Below are 14,354 nucleotides of genomic sequence, written 5' to 3'. Positions count from 1 at the left end.
AGTTGCACTTTATTTATACGACACCATCAAGCCAAACAATATTCATTCAGAATCTGTTTTTTGGCACTTTATTTGTGGATATGATTCAGTTACAACAAGGTGCTTCATTTATCCAGACAATTTTGCCTGAAACTACTGTGTCCAGATTAACAAGGCTTGACTGTATCAAAATTAACAAAAGAAATACAGTATATCAACACAAAACCTAAAATTCAATCATTATGGAATTCATGTTGATTTTGTAAGTGTGTCAAGTTTTTTTGATCTTGTTACACCAAATTCAAGAGAAGGATTAGACATCGGACATGCCTACGTACTTTTGTAAGGATTAGACATCGGATATGCCTACATACTTTTGCAAGGATTAGACATTGGACATGCCCACATACTTTTGCAAGGATTAGACATTGGACATGCCTACATACTTTTGTAATCTGTAGGTAATATTGATTGGTTACTTGTTTTCTAAGATTGGCTTCTGCCACTCCTCGATTTTCTGTTCCCACTTGCTGTAATTTGAGGCAGCGTAGCTTGACATCCTAGGACCTGCTTCACCATCCATTCCAAACCATCGAGAATATCGCCTGTCGTGCAAAAATATATCAACGTGAGTATTGCCTGTCATACAAAAATACACTGAGCAAACACTTAGTGTACCAAATAGTAAAGTTTAATTCTTTTTAATCTACACCTTATGAAACATAAGTATATAAACAAAAAAACACCAAAAACAAAAAACCAACCAAAAAAAAACAATCATTGAACACTGCATACATATGTTCTTTCCTAAGATCAAGGCATATCATGCATTTATACAGGCCCTTTGTTAATAACATTATGCTATGATTAGAGAGAGAGATACAAAGAGAGAGAGACACACACAGAGAGAGGACAAAGAGAGAGAGAAAGAGACAGACTGACAGAGAGAGACAGACAGAGAGCCACAGAAAGAGTTTCTTCAATTAATTACTGTATTCTTTCCCCTGTCTGTGATATCATATTTCCTTATGTCTGTATATTACCTTGCATAGAATTTCTCTCTGGCCTTAAAATGGATGATCGGCATGTCCCAGGTCAAGGTGAATTCAAGGTCTCTGGTCTGGTTGGGGGGAACGCTGGCCTGGACACAAACAGCAGCTGCGCTCTCCTGGCCTTTATTTGTACTCGTGTTTCTACCTGTAAAGAAAATATCGTGGATATTGTCAAAGTTCGCCATGTTTTACAGACATTGTGTCCTGGATTCAAATCTCAAACAGTGCATCATTAATCAAAGCAGTTTATGAAATAACTGAATATTTGTCGTAAAATTGATATCTGTTGCAGTTTATTAACTTAGGCAATTATTTGATTTTTCATATGTTAAACCAATGATTACTCACTTCTTTGTTTTGTCACACACACTCTATCTCTGTTACATATAATATATTATCTTTTAAGATCTAAATTATGTAATTATTCGACAGACTATCAATATGTAATTATTCGACACACTATTAAACAGAGGATTTCACATACTGCCATTTCCTTTTAAATTTACAGATACCACATCTCAAACAAACAACATCCATATCATCAACAAATCATTGGAGTTCTTAAGTTGAAATATAATTTATTCTAAGATCAAGTTCAATGGTTTGTAGCAAATTAGACAAAAATTAGTTTTTGTATGTGTCAACGCTTCCGATAATCACAAATTGCTCAGAGAAAATCATTTCCTTCAAATGCTTAACAAAATTACAAAAGCAAACTTATCGTGATTATAAAGATGAATATAACGTGACTTAGTACTTGTTACATTTCCAGTCTCTGTCGTCTTGGATATCAAACACTTTCTGTCTGAATTTTATTGTCTTTATGGTACTTGGGTGTTAGGTAAAATAAAACTTTATACATTATGTTGAATGTATGAATGTATGCATTTATTTTAAATATTACTACCTGTTCTCCAATTGCACAAGTAAAATAATCATAGTCAAATGCAGCCCAATGACCAGATATCACATGCATCTGTCATCCATAAGAACATTTACATTTACTACATAAAACATAATCTCTAATCTATGGTGGAATTTCTTACAAGAGGACGAACATCTAGCAGACAATTCAAATATCTATCAATTTAATGAGCCCTTCACCAAAATTATGAAATGTATGTTCCATGCTTTTCAACATGCAGACATAAGATTTATCATTCCTTCCAAAGTAGTGAAATTTGAAAATGCTTCTGTTTATTCTTAACCCAAGCACTGCCCAGACACCCGGAGAAAATCAACACTGAACAAAAAAAAACCCGGAGAAAATCAACACTGAACAAAAAAAACCCGGAGAAAATCAACACTGAACAAAAAAAACCCGGAGAAAATCAACACTGAACAAAGCCCAAACTACTGCTCAGACACCAGTCAAAATCTCACAAAGCCCAGAACACTTAATTAAACATGAAACAAAGCCCAGAACTCTTAAATGAACATGAAATGAACACCAGAACACTTAAACAAACATGAAATGAAGCCCACAACACTTAAATAAACACGACACAAAACCCAGAACACTTGAATGAACATGACACAAAACCCAGAACACTTGAATGAACATGAAACGAAGCCCATAACACTTAAATAAACATGAAATAAAGCCCAGAACAATTAGAAAACATGAAACATAGCCCAGAACACTTAAATAAACAAGAAACAAAGCCTGGAACACTTAAATAAACATGACACAAAGCCCAGAACACTTAAACATGAAACGAAGCCCGGAACACTTAAATAAACATGAAATGAAGCCTAGGACACTGCTCAGACACCCGGAGAAAAGTCAACGCTGATTTCATGCATGGGTCTCTCCCATCCCATATAAATATAAGCTTTTCTATCCCCTCAAAAGTTCACTCTGCATCATCACCGAGATACAATGACAGTTACCAGTGTATCATCAGCTACAGACAGAAATCATGTACATTCAGTGTATCATCAGCTACAGACAGAAATCATGTACATTCAGTGTATCATCAGCTACAGACAGAAATCATGTACATTCAGTGTATCATCAGCTACAGACAGAAATCATGTACAATTTGTACATCTAAATGCACCTATCTTAGCCCATTCGAATCAAGCAGAGTCGCAGTTAAGGATCTATTTAGGCATTATTGTAAATTAGCTTTGCTGTGTGCTACAGTTAAGCATATATTTTAGCAGGATTAAGTATATCATATTTTAGCACATACTGTACATGTACCACGACTCAGCATTGTCATGGTTTGGATGATACTTGTATATGGAAGTTAACTCTGTATATATAATTAAAAATACATTTTATGCATCTTTTGCGTAACTTGTCTAAAACTGTAAATGTTGAATGTTGTATATATACCCAGTGCGGCCCTAATTTGGTAATAAACACAGCACTTGTTTATTATCATATAGTACCCAGGTAATAAACACAGCACTTGTTTACTATCATATAGTACCCAGGTAATAAATACAGCACTTGTTTACTATCATGTAGTACCCAGGTAATAAACACAGCACTTGTTTACTATCATGTAGTATCCAGGAAATAAACACAGCACTTGTTTACTATCATATAGTACCCAGGCTTATATCCTGTTCAACAGTGATCTACCTGTAGGTGTCCAACAGACGTTACAGACATGCAGCTGAGAATGGGCATATCTAAGCCAGCTCACATGAAACGGAATCAGAATGACATACTGTAAAAGTAACATCAAAACCTCCATTCCCCATATCATCACATTCACCAAGTACACAGGTTATAGCTACCTACCCTAGCATGCAAAGGTACAAAACGAGAAAGAGAGAGAGGGGGGGGGAGAAAGAGAAAGAAACGTGCAACTTCACCTGGTGACCTAGGTAAATCTTACCTGTCGGAATCGTAATTAACCTAAGGACACCATGTGCCATAGCTAACAGAAGCTGATGTAGAAGTGAGAGGAGGTACAGAGCTCCACTCTTCTCATCAATTTCTTCTACAAAACAAAGGCATCTTTGTTACTGGGGCGTGCAGCCTGAGACCTACGTTTATTGCTAACACTCTTATCATTCTAGATATAATTTTTTTCTCAATCCCATCGAGTTTGAGATAATGAAGTTTGACTGTAATTGTAGGGAGCTTATCCGTGAGATAAAAATATTACACGCACAGTGAAACCTGTCTACTCCGACATGCACTGGGAGACAACTGTTTTGTTGGAATACACAGTGTGTTGGAATAAACAGTGTAAAAAAAAAAATGAAAATATGAAGTTGAGAATAAAAATCAGGATTGGCATGCTCAGTAAAACGGATTACACAGATATCGGATTAGGCAGTTTTCATTGTATATACAGGTGTCGGATTATGTAGTTTTCACTGTATACATAGATGTCGGATTAGGCAGTTTTTACTGTATTATACACAGGTGTCGGATTAGGCAGTTTTTACTGAATTATACACAGGTGTCGGATTATGCAGTTTTTACTGTATCATACACAGGTGTCGGATTAGGGCAGTTACACAAGTGTTGGATTATGCAGTTTTCTATAATGAATCTCATTTAGACATTGTGACTACAATAGACCAGTCGGATTATAAATGATTTGCTATCAATACATGCCCCAAACTCTACGTGATTATATATTATACATTAGAGAACACTGATAAATTCTGTAAAAAAAATAACTGTACGGGATTTATTCCTATTCTGTTTAGTGTTGTACTCGTTATTATACACCAGATCAAACTCTAGGGCCTAGAGCTATAAGAACACCCAATCTACCACTACTCCACAAATCAGTGTGGATTAATTCCCAATTTTTAAGCACTTTGTCCAGTTCTTTTAATTCATAGCATCTTTCAGTTGTTTCAAGCATTTAAAGTTTTTTACTTATAATGCTAACATTAAGAATTGTGACTTGTCGTAATACCTGAATTCTAATACATGAATAACCATTTGAATTGAATCTGACCATTATACACTGAAATATTACCAGCTGAGGTAATCTAAAATCAAAGATGACAATTATTCTGTGCTTAAATTTTACTTGGGGGGGGGGGGGGGGGGGTTGTCACTTTTTATTTTAACTTTTTTTCTTCAATTATTTATTATGATTTCTGCAAATAAAGAAAATGTATGCCAAAATAGAGTACACTATAAATAAGATATCAAACTAATAGTTCTAACTACACACACTGCATGTATTCCATCAGTAGACTCACCCCCCTCCACGCTCAGCTGTCCGTCATCTTTAAGATCCTCCCACACTACCTGTCCGGAGCCCTGAGGGTTAAAGTACTCCTTACACGTCACTGATACGTCTTCCTATAATTTGATATAAACTTCTACTTCCTTAAAACTATCTCATGGGTTTCTACACAATCATATATCAAGAATATCCAGTATTAAAATTTCAACTACAATAAATGATATAAACTAGAGATTGTTTTTATGAAAAACAAATGTCCCCCCAGCTCCCCAGATTAGAAGTGCTCCAAATGGTATGGAGGAGAAAGCATGAGCAGGAACATAGCCATTATGAACTCTGATAAGCCACATTGGAGAAGTGTTCACTAACTATTTTACACCCTCCACCCCTCAGATCCACTATAACTTCAAGGACAACAATTGGATCCTCCTGTCCCTGCAAAATGCACATTTTCAAATGACACTGAAGTATCGTTCAAAATTTCAAGTCTATTGGATTAGTCACGTAGGAGGAGAAGTGTTCACAAGCTATTTTAACATCCTTTACCCCTCTTAGATCCACTATAACTTTTAGGAAAATAATTGGACCCTCCTGTCCCAACAATATGCACATCTACAAATGGCAATGAAGCATTTTACAACATTTCAAATCTATCCAATAAGCCAAATAGGGGGAGAAGTGTTCACAAGCTATTTTACATCCTCCACCCCTCTTAGATCCACTATAACTTTTAGGAAAATAATTGGATCCTCCTATCATTACAATATGCACATCTACAAATAACAATGAAGCTTTGTACAAAATTTCAAGTCTATCCGATAAGCCATGTAGGAGGAGAAGCATTCACAAGATTTTGTGACAGAGAGACATACGGACGGACAGAAAGTATAAAAACAATACGTCTCCCCCTAAAAGAGGGGAGACATAATAATATTCTACATAACACTAAATTACATAAGCTACTCCTTTCAATGAAATACTTATACTGAAACCTGTCTTAGTGACCCATTTAATCAAGTGACTTCCTGTTCATTTACTGAAACATTTCCTCTTACAAGTACTACTGTGATATTTTACCTGTCTGCTAAAGAGCCGTCAATTTACTTCCCACTGTGTATCTGATAGTAACAACTTTAAAGAAAATGGTTTCAATCCTAGTAATTTTTTAAATACATAAAGGTATCACGAGTATATTTTGTCAATAAATCTCTTTTTGATGTTCTTTTAAACAGTTAAGCAGTTAATTGTAAGATTCAATTCATGAGAACTTGATCCCAATGAAACACTTTGAGAAAAGCTTTAGATAGGTTTTCACTCATATGGAGATGTCACTATTATCGGTGAAGGGCTGCAAAATTTAGACTGAGGGATCTTTAGAATGCCATACCTGCTGTGACAAGGGACCTCGGTTTTTGCAGTTTCATCCGAAGGCTGCTACACAACCTGATGCTATTCCTGCTATACAATAACCTGATGCTATTCCTGCTATACAATAACCTGATGCTATTCCTGCTATACAATAACCTGACGCTATTTCTACTCACACTGTGTACGCCTGCTACACAATAAGTACATTTCATGTCCAGTATGTTGTGATTAATGGACACTCCTGACACCCTCCTTCCCTCTACGTCTGTATCGAACACATGATTGTGACACCCTCCATTCCCATCATCCTTCACTCCTCGGCCATTCTTAAACGTGAACATTATACTGACGTCCAGTGGTTCACTTCCAGTGTTCTCGGCTGTCCAAATGAAACAAGCCATTGGAAAACTGGTGTCCTAAAAGAAGAAGAAGAAAAAGAAATGAAAAATCTATAACAATGTAAAACTAATAATTATGCTCTAACATATTTGACTATGCATAATACTTAAATCATATCAAAAACATAATTACCAGCCCATGTACTATAAAGAGCTTTAATTTCATGGGGCTAAAATTTCAAGATTTTTATCTTAGTTTCGGTATTTCACAATGGTTTAAAGGTCATATGAAACAATATCCTGAAGAAATTGAGTTATGTATGGAAATTCATTAATCAAGGTTTATTAAACAAGAATTCATTTTTATTTTTTTTATTCGATGCATTATAACATCATAACAGCTGATCAAATATACTCCATCACGAAAATGATCTTTGATGATCGCGGCTTATTTCCCTTCCTGATGATGTCAAAAAGACCCACTGTGATGTAAACAACTATCTAGACTTATAACATGGTATAACGAAGTATTAACTGCACAGCCTTGAAAAGTACATTTAGATGTATTAGGTCGTAGAAGAGGGTGCATATGTACCTTTTCCCAAGGGATACCAGATTTAGAAGAAAAAAATAAGGGTACTCGTGAAATCTCCGACACGATGGATTTGTTGCCATGAACACTGTACTTCAGCACATATGTCGGTAGCCAAACAATGTGGACACAAATGGATCAATTTAAAATCAGATGCTGTGCTAATCATTTTTTTATTTTCCAAAGACTGAGACAAATCAAAATAGAAATTAAAGTCAACCGCTTATAATAGTTAAAGCGAAGACACTAGAAATATGCATGTATTACTAAATTACATAGGGGTTGGTTATCATTGTAATCACAAAAACACATTCCATCAATGATCGTGAACTTTGAATAAATCTACTCAAAATTATATTCTATTTTCATATTTTATCTACATTACAAGCTCTATCAGTCAATGGTATTCGTACTATAGTTTCACGTTTATCAGGCCTATACGTGTAATATAACTACACTAGTATCCCAAAAATATGTAACTTTTATTTTCTTATTATCAATTATAAGATCTAGTTGATTTAAAAATGTAGATAAACATTTCATTCTGAAATTCAAAAAGAAAATCATGAAGTATCATTCAGGAATTATAACTTACATTCCATATACTATATCAGTACTGATTATGAACATGCTTATTAAAAAAATTAATGATTTTTTTTTTTTAATTGAAATAATATTTGAACAGCGGGGATGTAGAGTGAGAAAGTAAATACCTGCTATAGAATTAAATGTAAGCAATTTTTACATATCACTTACGATTGTAAAATATAGAAGGCCCCCCCCTCCCTCCCATTAAAAACACTGAACAATTTGTGAATTTTATACTTAAATTGGGGCACACAAGGAAACACTAGCTGATTATGAAGAACTGTGCGCTAGTACAACAGATGACATCCATAATACATTTGAAACATTTAGGACATTCTGCACCTACAAGAATATTTTAGCGTTATTTCAATATTGTGGTTATTCGTATAAAAAGGAAAATGGGATTACCATTACAGTTTTTAGACTATTTTTATTACGATAAATCATATATGAAATGTACACAAGTTCATACGACTTTTAATCTTTTTAAAATGATAGTCAAACTTCAGTATCTGATGGCATGGGGTCTTTAAATCCACACTGAGGCCTGCATCTGACGTATGGACAGAACTAAACCTCTCCCCTCATTCTGCTTTTTTTCGGCGATAATTTCTCAAAAATATGTGGATTCCCTGTCTAACCCATCCCAATTTCAATTTATGTAATCGTTTGACTTTCCCACATTTTGTAAGATTTAGAGATTGGCCTTCTACCAGCTTTATTATTACCGGTAGAAGGCCAATCTCTAAAGCTTACAAAAAGTGGGAAAGGATTACATAAATTGAAATTTCCATGGAATAGGCAAGAGATCCATACATTTTGGAGGAGAAATTGTCCCCAGAAAAAAAGTCAGAAAAGGAGGGGGGGGGGGGGGGTAGTAGTTGCCATACTTCAGGTGACTGTGCAGTGTTGACTTCTTCAATATCATCCTCTGTTGAAGAACGTTATTCACTTCCCGTGCATCATTCCTGACTGGTTTAAACTGATATTGTTGAACCACAAAATCGGGCAGTTCGTCAGAAAACAGAAATTAGTCCATATCCATTAAATGTAGTGAGATATTTCGTTAAACAAAACGGTAGGCCTACACTATTTTCATTGCGTTGTTTACATTGATGGGTCGTTGTGATGTCACGAACACACAGAATCAAGAACGATAAGCGGGTAACAAATTCATTCCATGTACAAGTTTACAGCTTTATTTCTTATCATTCCAAATACAATATTTTTTTTATTAAACGCTATTTGACTTTCAATCAAACCTATCTTATGTTTATAAAGTAAAATACCACTGATAGAATTCGTTTCATATGACCTTTAAATTTCGTGAATAAAACCTTTCTTATGTATGAACTCATTCCCCAAAATACTTTGAACAGCACTTTACAATGGTTTTATTTTTGCAATTGTTAATTAATATAATCGCGAATATAGCGAAGATAAAAGCCCAGTAAATATTTCCCCCTTTACAGTATCAATGACATCCTATAACTGACAATTACACGGTGAAAAAGAATTGAATTATTGGCATCAGAGAGTTTAATAACATCCTATAACTGACAATTACACGGTAAAAAAGAATTGAATTATTGGCATCAGAGAGTTTAATAACATCCTATAACTGACAATTACACGGAGAGAAAGAATTAAATTATTGGCATCAGAGAATTTAATAACATCCTATAACTGACAATTACACGGAGAGAAAGAATTGAATTATTGACATTTGTCCCATCACTGTCGTCAGAGTTTAAAAGATACGACTAAAAACGAGTACCTGCCTAATTACTACAGTCAAACATAGAAAACATAGATTTCAGTCTCAGAAGAGCAATCAGTAACAATACTGTTATACAGGTGTCAAATGTTTAACATCTTAAATGACAATGTCACAGAAAACAGTGGCAATAGACACCTTGTAGAAACAAGTCGTGTAGTTTTTCAACTTTTTATCAGGGATGAACTAGTAGTCTTTACACAAAATATGTTGGGGAAATATTTAAATAATCGTGCAAACAGGACACAAAACAACACATGGATATGACATTCATATCTGTATGTTATATAATTATAAAGGACTTCAAAATACTATACTTACTATCAACTGTTTGAAGGCCAAATTTGAGTACCCGCGACTGCAGGAATGCGATAAATTGAGAATGGTAGACCGCTACACAAAAGTACTCACGTAATTAATAGATTTGATATATAATTTCATTGATATGTTCCTTAAACGTGATTAATGAGCTTGAAATGTCAATTAAATTAATGAAGATCAGCGATCGAGGCTCATCGATTGCCTCTATTAAGACGTCCTACTTTTACCACATTTCCATTGGAACAAAATCCCAATACCAATGAATAAAAAACGTAAAATATAAAAACTAATTTCTTTATAACCTGTTCATCAAACGTTATGAAATTCGAACTTAATCTGTAATTTTCCACTCTGAAACTACTACGCAAGTTTCAAATGAATCCACGCAAGCATAACGGAAAAAAGTCTGGAAAATCGATATATGACAGACAGAGGGACAGATGGTGAAGAAAGATATAGTCCTCTTCGGTTTTACAAAGTGGTAGCGGACTAATAAGAGCACCTGTTGTCTACAAATATCAACTCCTGCATGTACATACCTTGTAGTCATGTGGATAGACCGGGGACACTTGTCGACAGACAAGCCTTAGATTGAACTCCTCCAGATTGTACACAGTCCAGGACCGGGGGTATAGGGCATGGTACACGTCCCCCTCTCGGGGCTCCTGCCACTCCCAGGACTTGAGAGATTTGGAGGTCTCCCTCCGTCCCGTCAGGACTTTCTGGTACACGGTCTTTCCATTCTTCCTTATACACAGGATGAACTGTTTTAAGACAGGAATGGGTTATCAAACATTCATGTCGAAGAAGTACATGTATTTTCCACTCCTGTCACCACAACAGGATATGTGAATAAATACACGTCCTGTACATACTACATGTACATAACTAGGATAAAAACCATTTATATATCAAGTATGCCAGATTCTTCCGACAGACATACTGTAAAAGTGATTATTTACCCACGGGCGAAATTTACACCCTTATATTACGTAACTGCTTAATTAATGTACATTCCCCCCCCCCCCCCCCCCACTCATAAATAACTACTTTACAGTATTACCATGCATACAGCTATAAATATTTGATGTAATATTCATTCTGTTACTGCATATTTTTCCCACAAACGTAACATTGCATGGACATGGAAAAATGCACACTTAAACCCCAGCGTAAACAACCATGTTTACAGTGATGTACAATGTTCTTTTTATTGTTTTTTGTAGAACTCAGCTTCTGCTATATCAAGCACATCTCTGACACCCTGTTGATATTTCAGTGTAGATTTACGTATTAGAGAAGCACTTAATCAATCAACAATCAATTGCTAAAAACCAGTTCCCTAAACATTGTTCTCACAATACATAAAATATTAACAGCAAACCACAAAATAAAAACCATTGAAAAAACATCAAGATGTTATATATAATAATGTCAATTGTGTGCATCGTTAAAAGTTGTCATAACATGCAAAATTTATAGGGTTTAATTTTCCCTGTTACCTGCTTGGTTAATATTCTGTTACCTGATTGGCTAATATTCTGTTACCTGATTGGCTTGAATTACGGTGTGGTCATAAATCCCTGGCACCATCTGAAACCTGGCAAACTCCCCTCGGAAACCCCTCCCCATTGTACCACAGCCAATACCTCCGATGGGAGCACCTACAGAGATTAGACAAAGATGTCAATCCACATCACTCACATTCTGTGAAACACGGTGCTTGAATTCTTTACATTCCATAGTCTTCACAAAAACTCACTAGCCCGACGCTAGTTAAAATTGACCTGGGCTAGTAAAAATTGTCTCAGAGAACCCTAACGGGATAGTGAAAAATTAAAATAATAAACCATTCTAAATAAAAATTATATTAAAATAAAGTACTGTTACATTTGAGTTAACTTTTCCTTCATTTACTACATCAATATAACACTTAACGTAGGTCGAGGGTTTACAGACCTTTTTTTCTCACTCGAAAACCCTATCTGAAAATTTGACCGATGTATCTTGACAATGTATATACTACTCTGTGAAATTTTTTTTTCATTCAACAGCAGTTTTTTGGTAATTATGTCTTCAACACATCATTGTTTTAACGGTTAAACGACACTGTTTTCCATTGAATTATATAGAAAATAATAGTGATTGACTTTTAATTATTCATTGCATAATTCAACTTAAAATAGACAGAATTTGGTGCTGTTCATCTTGATAATATTAATATCAATGCGAAACAAAAATAATTTGAAAAATATTTATGAAAAAAAATTATGGGGTATTTGAGTTCATTTTTTAAAGAAAAAGATTTCAAAGTTTGATAAAAACCATCAAAGCAACAATTTTTAACAAATAATGTTACAGATATTCGCGACGTCATTCAACAACGTTATTCATTTACTTTTCATGCATCACTTCAAAAAGAACTCAAAACAACGTTATCGACTCCTGGTTTTGAAGGGGAAATCAATATGTATGGACAAAATAATTGATTATTTACAAAATGTACATGTATATCGCAAAATTTCTTAACATATATAAATGTGTACATATATTGCGCTATATATCTAAATTGTGTTGCGTGGCTAATAATTGAAATTCTTTTCTTCTTTTGCGATCGCATGATCGCAGTAACAATGAATAAACTAATATAGCCTACATGTAATAGTATAATTTTATTTTTGAATCCCATTAAGGTTAAATTTTTAATTTCATATACATGTATAGTTTAATCATGTCTTAATATTCTAACCAGAAATACAACTAAAGTTGTTTCTATTTTACAATATATATTTATGTTTATCTAACACATACCCCCCTCACAAACACATAGAAATGCCCACTTTCCCAAGCCAAACAACCCCTCGAAAACATGAACGCGGTTTAAAACTATATTTATTTTTAACTTGTATTGCAGATTCACTTGAAACGTCAACTGCTTTTTCTAATTTTCGACTACTAAACTTCACATTCTTGTTCTTTATACATTTAGTCTTGAGCGCGTTGCAGTGTTTGCAATAACTGTGCGCCCGACCACTCGAGACACATGTATTTTACCATGGGCGAATAAATTTCTTGGTATAGACGCCCAATCGGACATGATAAAATTTCCGCTAAATAAAATTTAGATGACTCAAACTCATTATTGTACCTGTAACAAAATGGACAGACCTCGTCAATTTAATATATTTTACTGCATATACCGTGTATAAAAGTTTCAATACAATATAATGTACTAGAAACGAATTAGGTCCATCGTACTTCATTAGAAGATAGATACATGTAGTAACACATGTAAAAGTAATTTTAAAACATGCAGGGCAAGTAGGTCTTTGGCAGGGCTAACAATTTTTACAAGCAGCCAGTCCTGCATGTCTAGCTAGTTTTACAGAGAGTTTCAAACACTCCTTGAGGTGGACAGTTGTAAGGTTCAACTTGGCTAGAATACATGTACAGTTGTATTGTTAGTTTGCTGCTCCCCAATACTGGCATTCATTTGTAAATATGACCAACAATCTCTCTCTCTCTCTCTCTCTCTCTCTCTCTCTCTCTCTCTCTCTCAATTTTTTCCAGGGGTTCTGGAAATGTTTTCAGAGACATTTATAGCAGGACACATTGAAACATTTCTTTATAGGATATCCCTGCCCAACACTTTTAATTATTCAATGTTGTCCGATCTTCATGTATGATGGGGGTAGGAATAAAATTATGAACTCGCCATTTTCAAATGTCTGCCATCAACGCGTCAAATCTCTGACTAAAACTTTCATGAACTGGGAAACTCCCGTTCGATTTTTCCCAGGTTCTAAAAACGCTTATAAAAGCAATCCCAACATCGCCAGCTGTCTCACCTCCCCAAGATGTCCGCTGCTAAACTTTATACAGTAACAGGATAAAACATATTACTAGCCGAAATTTTCCACCGGAAATGAAAGGAAGACAACAAAATCAAACGAAGCATGTTCTATTTCGATAATAACTTTTGGTAATATTGATGTGATATCGGTAAATTATTATGTTCATTATATTCAGTCAATGACCCATGTATATTTTATTCAGACAACTGTTACATCACAATTGAATGTGCACGTAAAAAGACGTTGAGTTGTAGGATTTGTGTACTCGAGAACGATGATGTAAGCAAACCCGCGACCTACGTTAAAGGGA

At 34.8% G+C, this 14,354-nt stretch overlaps 1 protein-coding gene across 1 annotated transcript in view; it reads right to left on the bottom strand.

Annotated features, from left to right (window-relative positions):
- Window positions 1–14,354, bottom strand: part of LOC125651233 (uncharacterized) — a 58,886-nt gene that overhangs the window by 12,299 nt on the left and 32,233 nt on the right. The window contains exons 20-25 of the mRNA XM_048879813.2: window positions 11,739–11,854; window positions 10,730–10,954; window positions 6,751–6,990; window positions 5,220–5,322; window positions 1,023–1,176; window positions 459–584 (exon numbers count right to left, since the gene is read on the bottom strand). Coding sequence (XP_048735770.2) covers window positions 459–584; window positions 1,023–1,176; window positions 5,220–5,322; window positions 6,751–6,990; window positions 10,730–10,954; window positions 11,739–11,854 — 964 coding nt within the window. The remainder of the gene's footprint in view (window positions 1–458; window positions 585–1,022; window positions 1,177–5,219; window positions 5,323–6,750; window positions 6,991–10,729; window positions 10,955–11,738; window positions 11,855–14,354) is intronic.

This window comes from Ostrea edulis, chromosome 5, assembly GCF_947568905.1.
Source record: "Ostrea edulis chromosome 5, xbOstEdul1.1, whole genome shotgun sequence".
NCBI lineage: Eukaryota > Metazoa > Mollusca > Bivalvia > Ostreida > Ostreidae > Ostrea > Ostrea edulis.
Note: the sequence above shows the minus strand (reverse complement) of the source record. Positions and strands in the feature narration are given on the sequence as shown.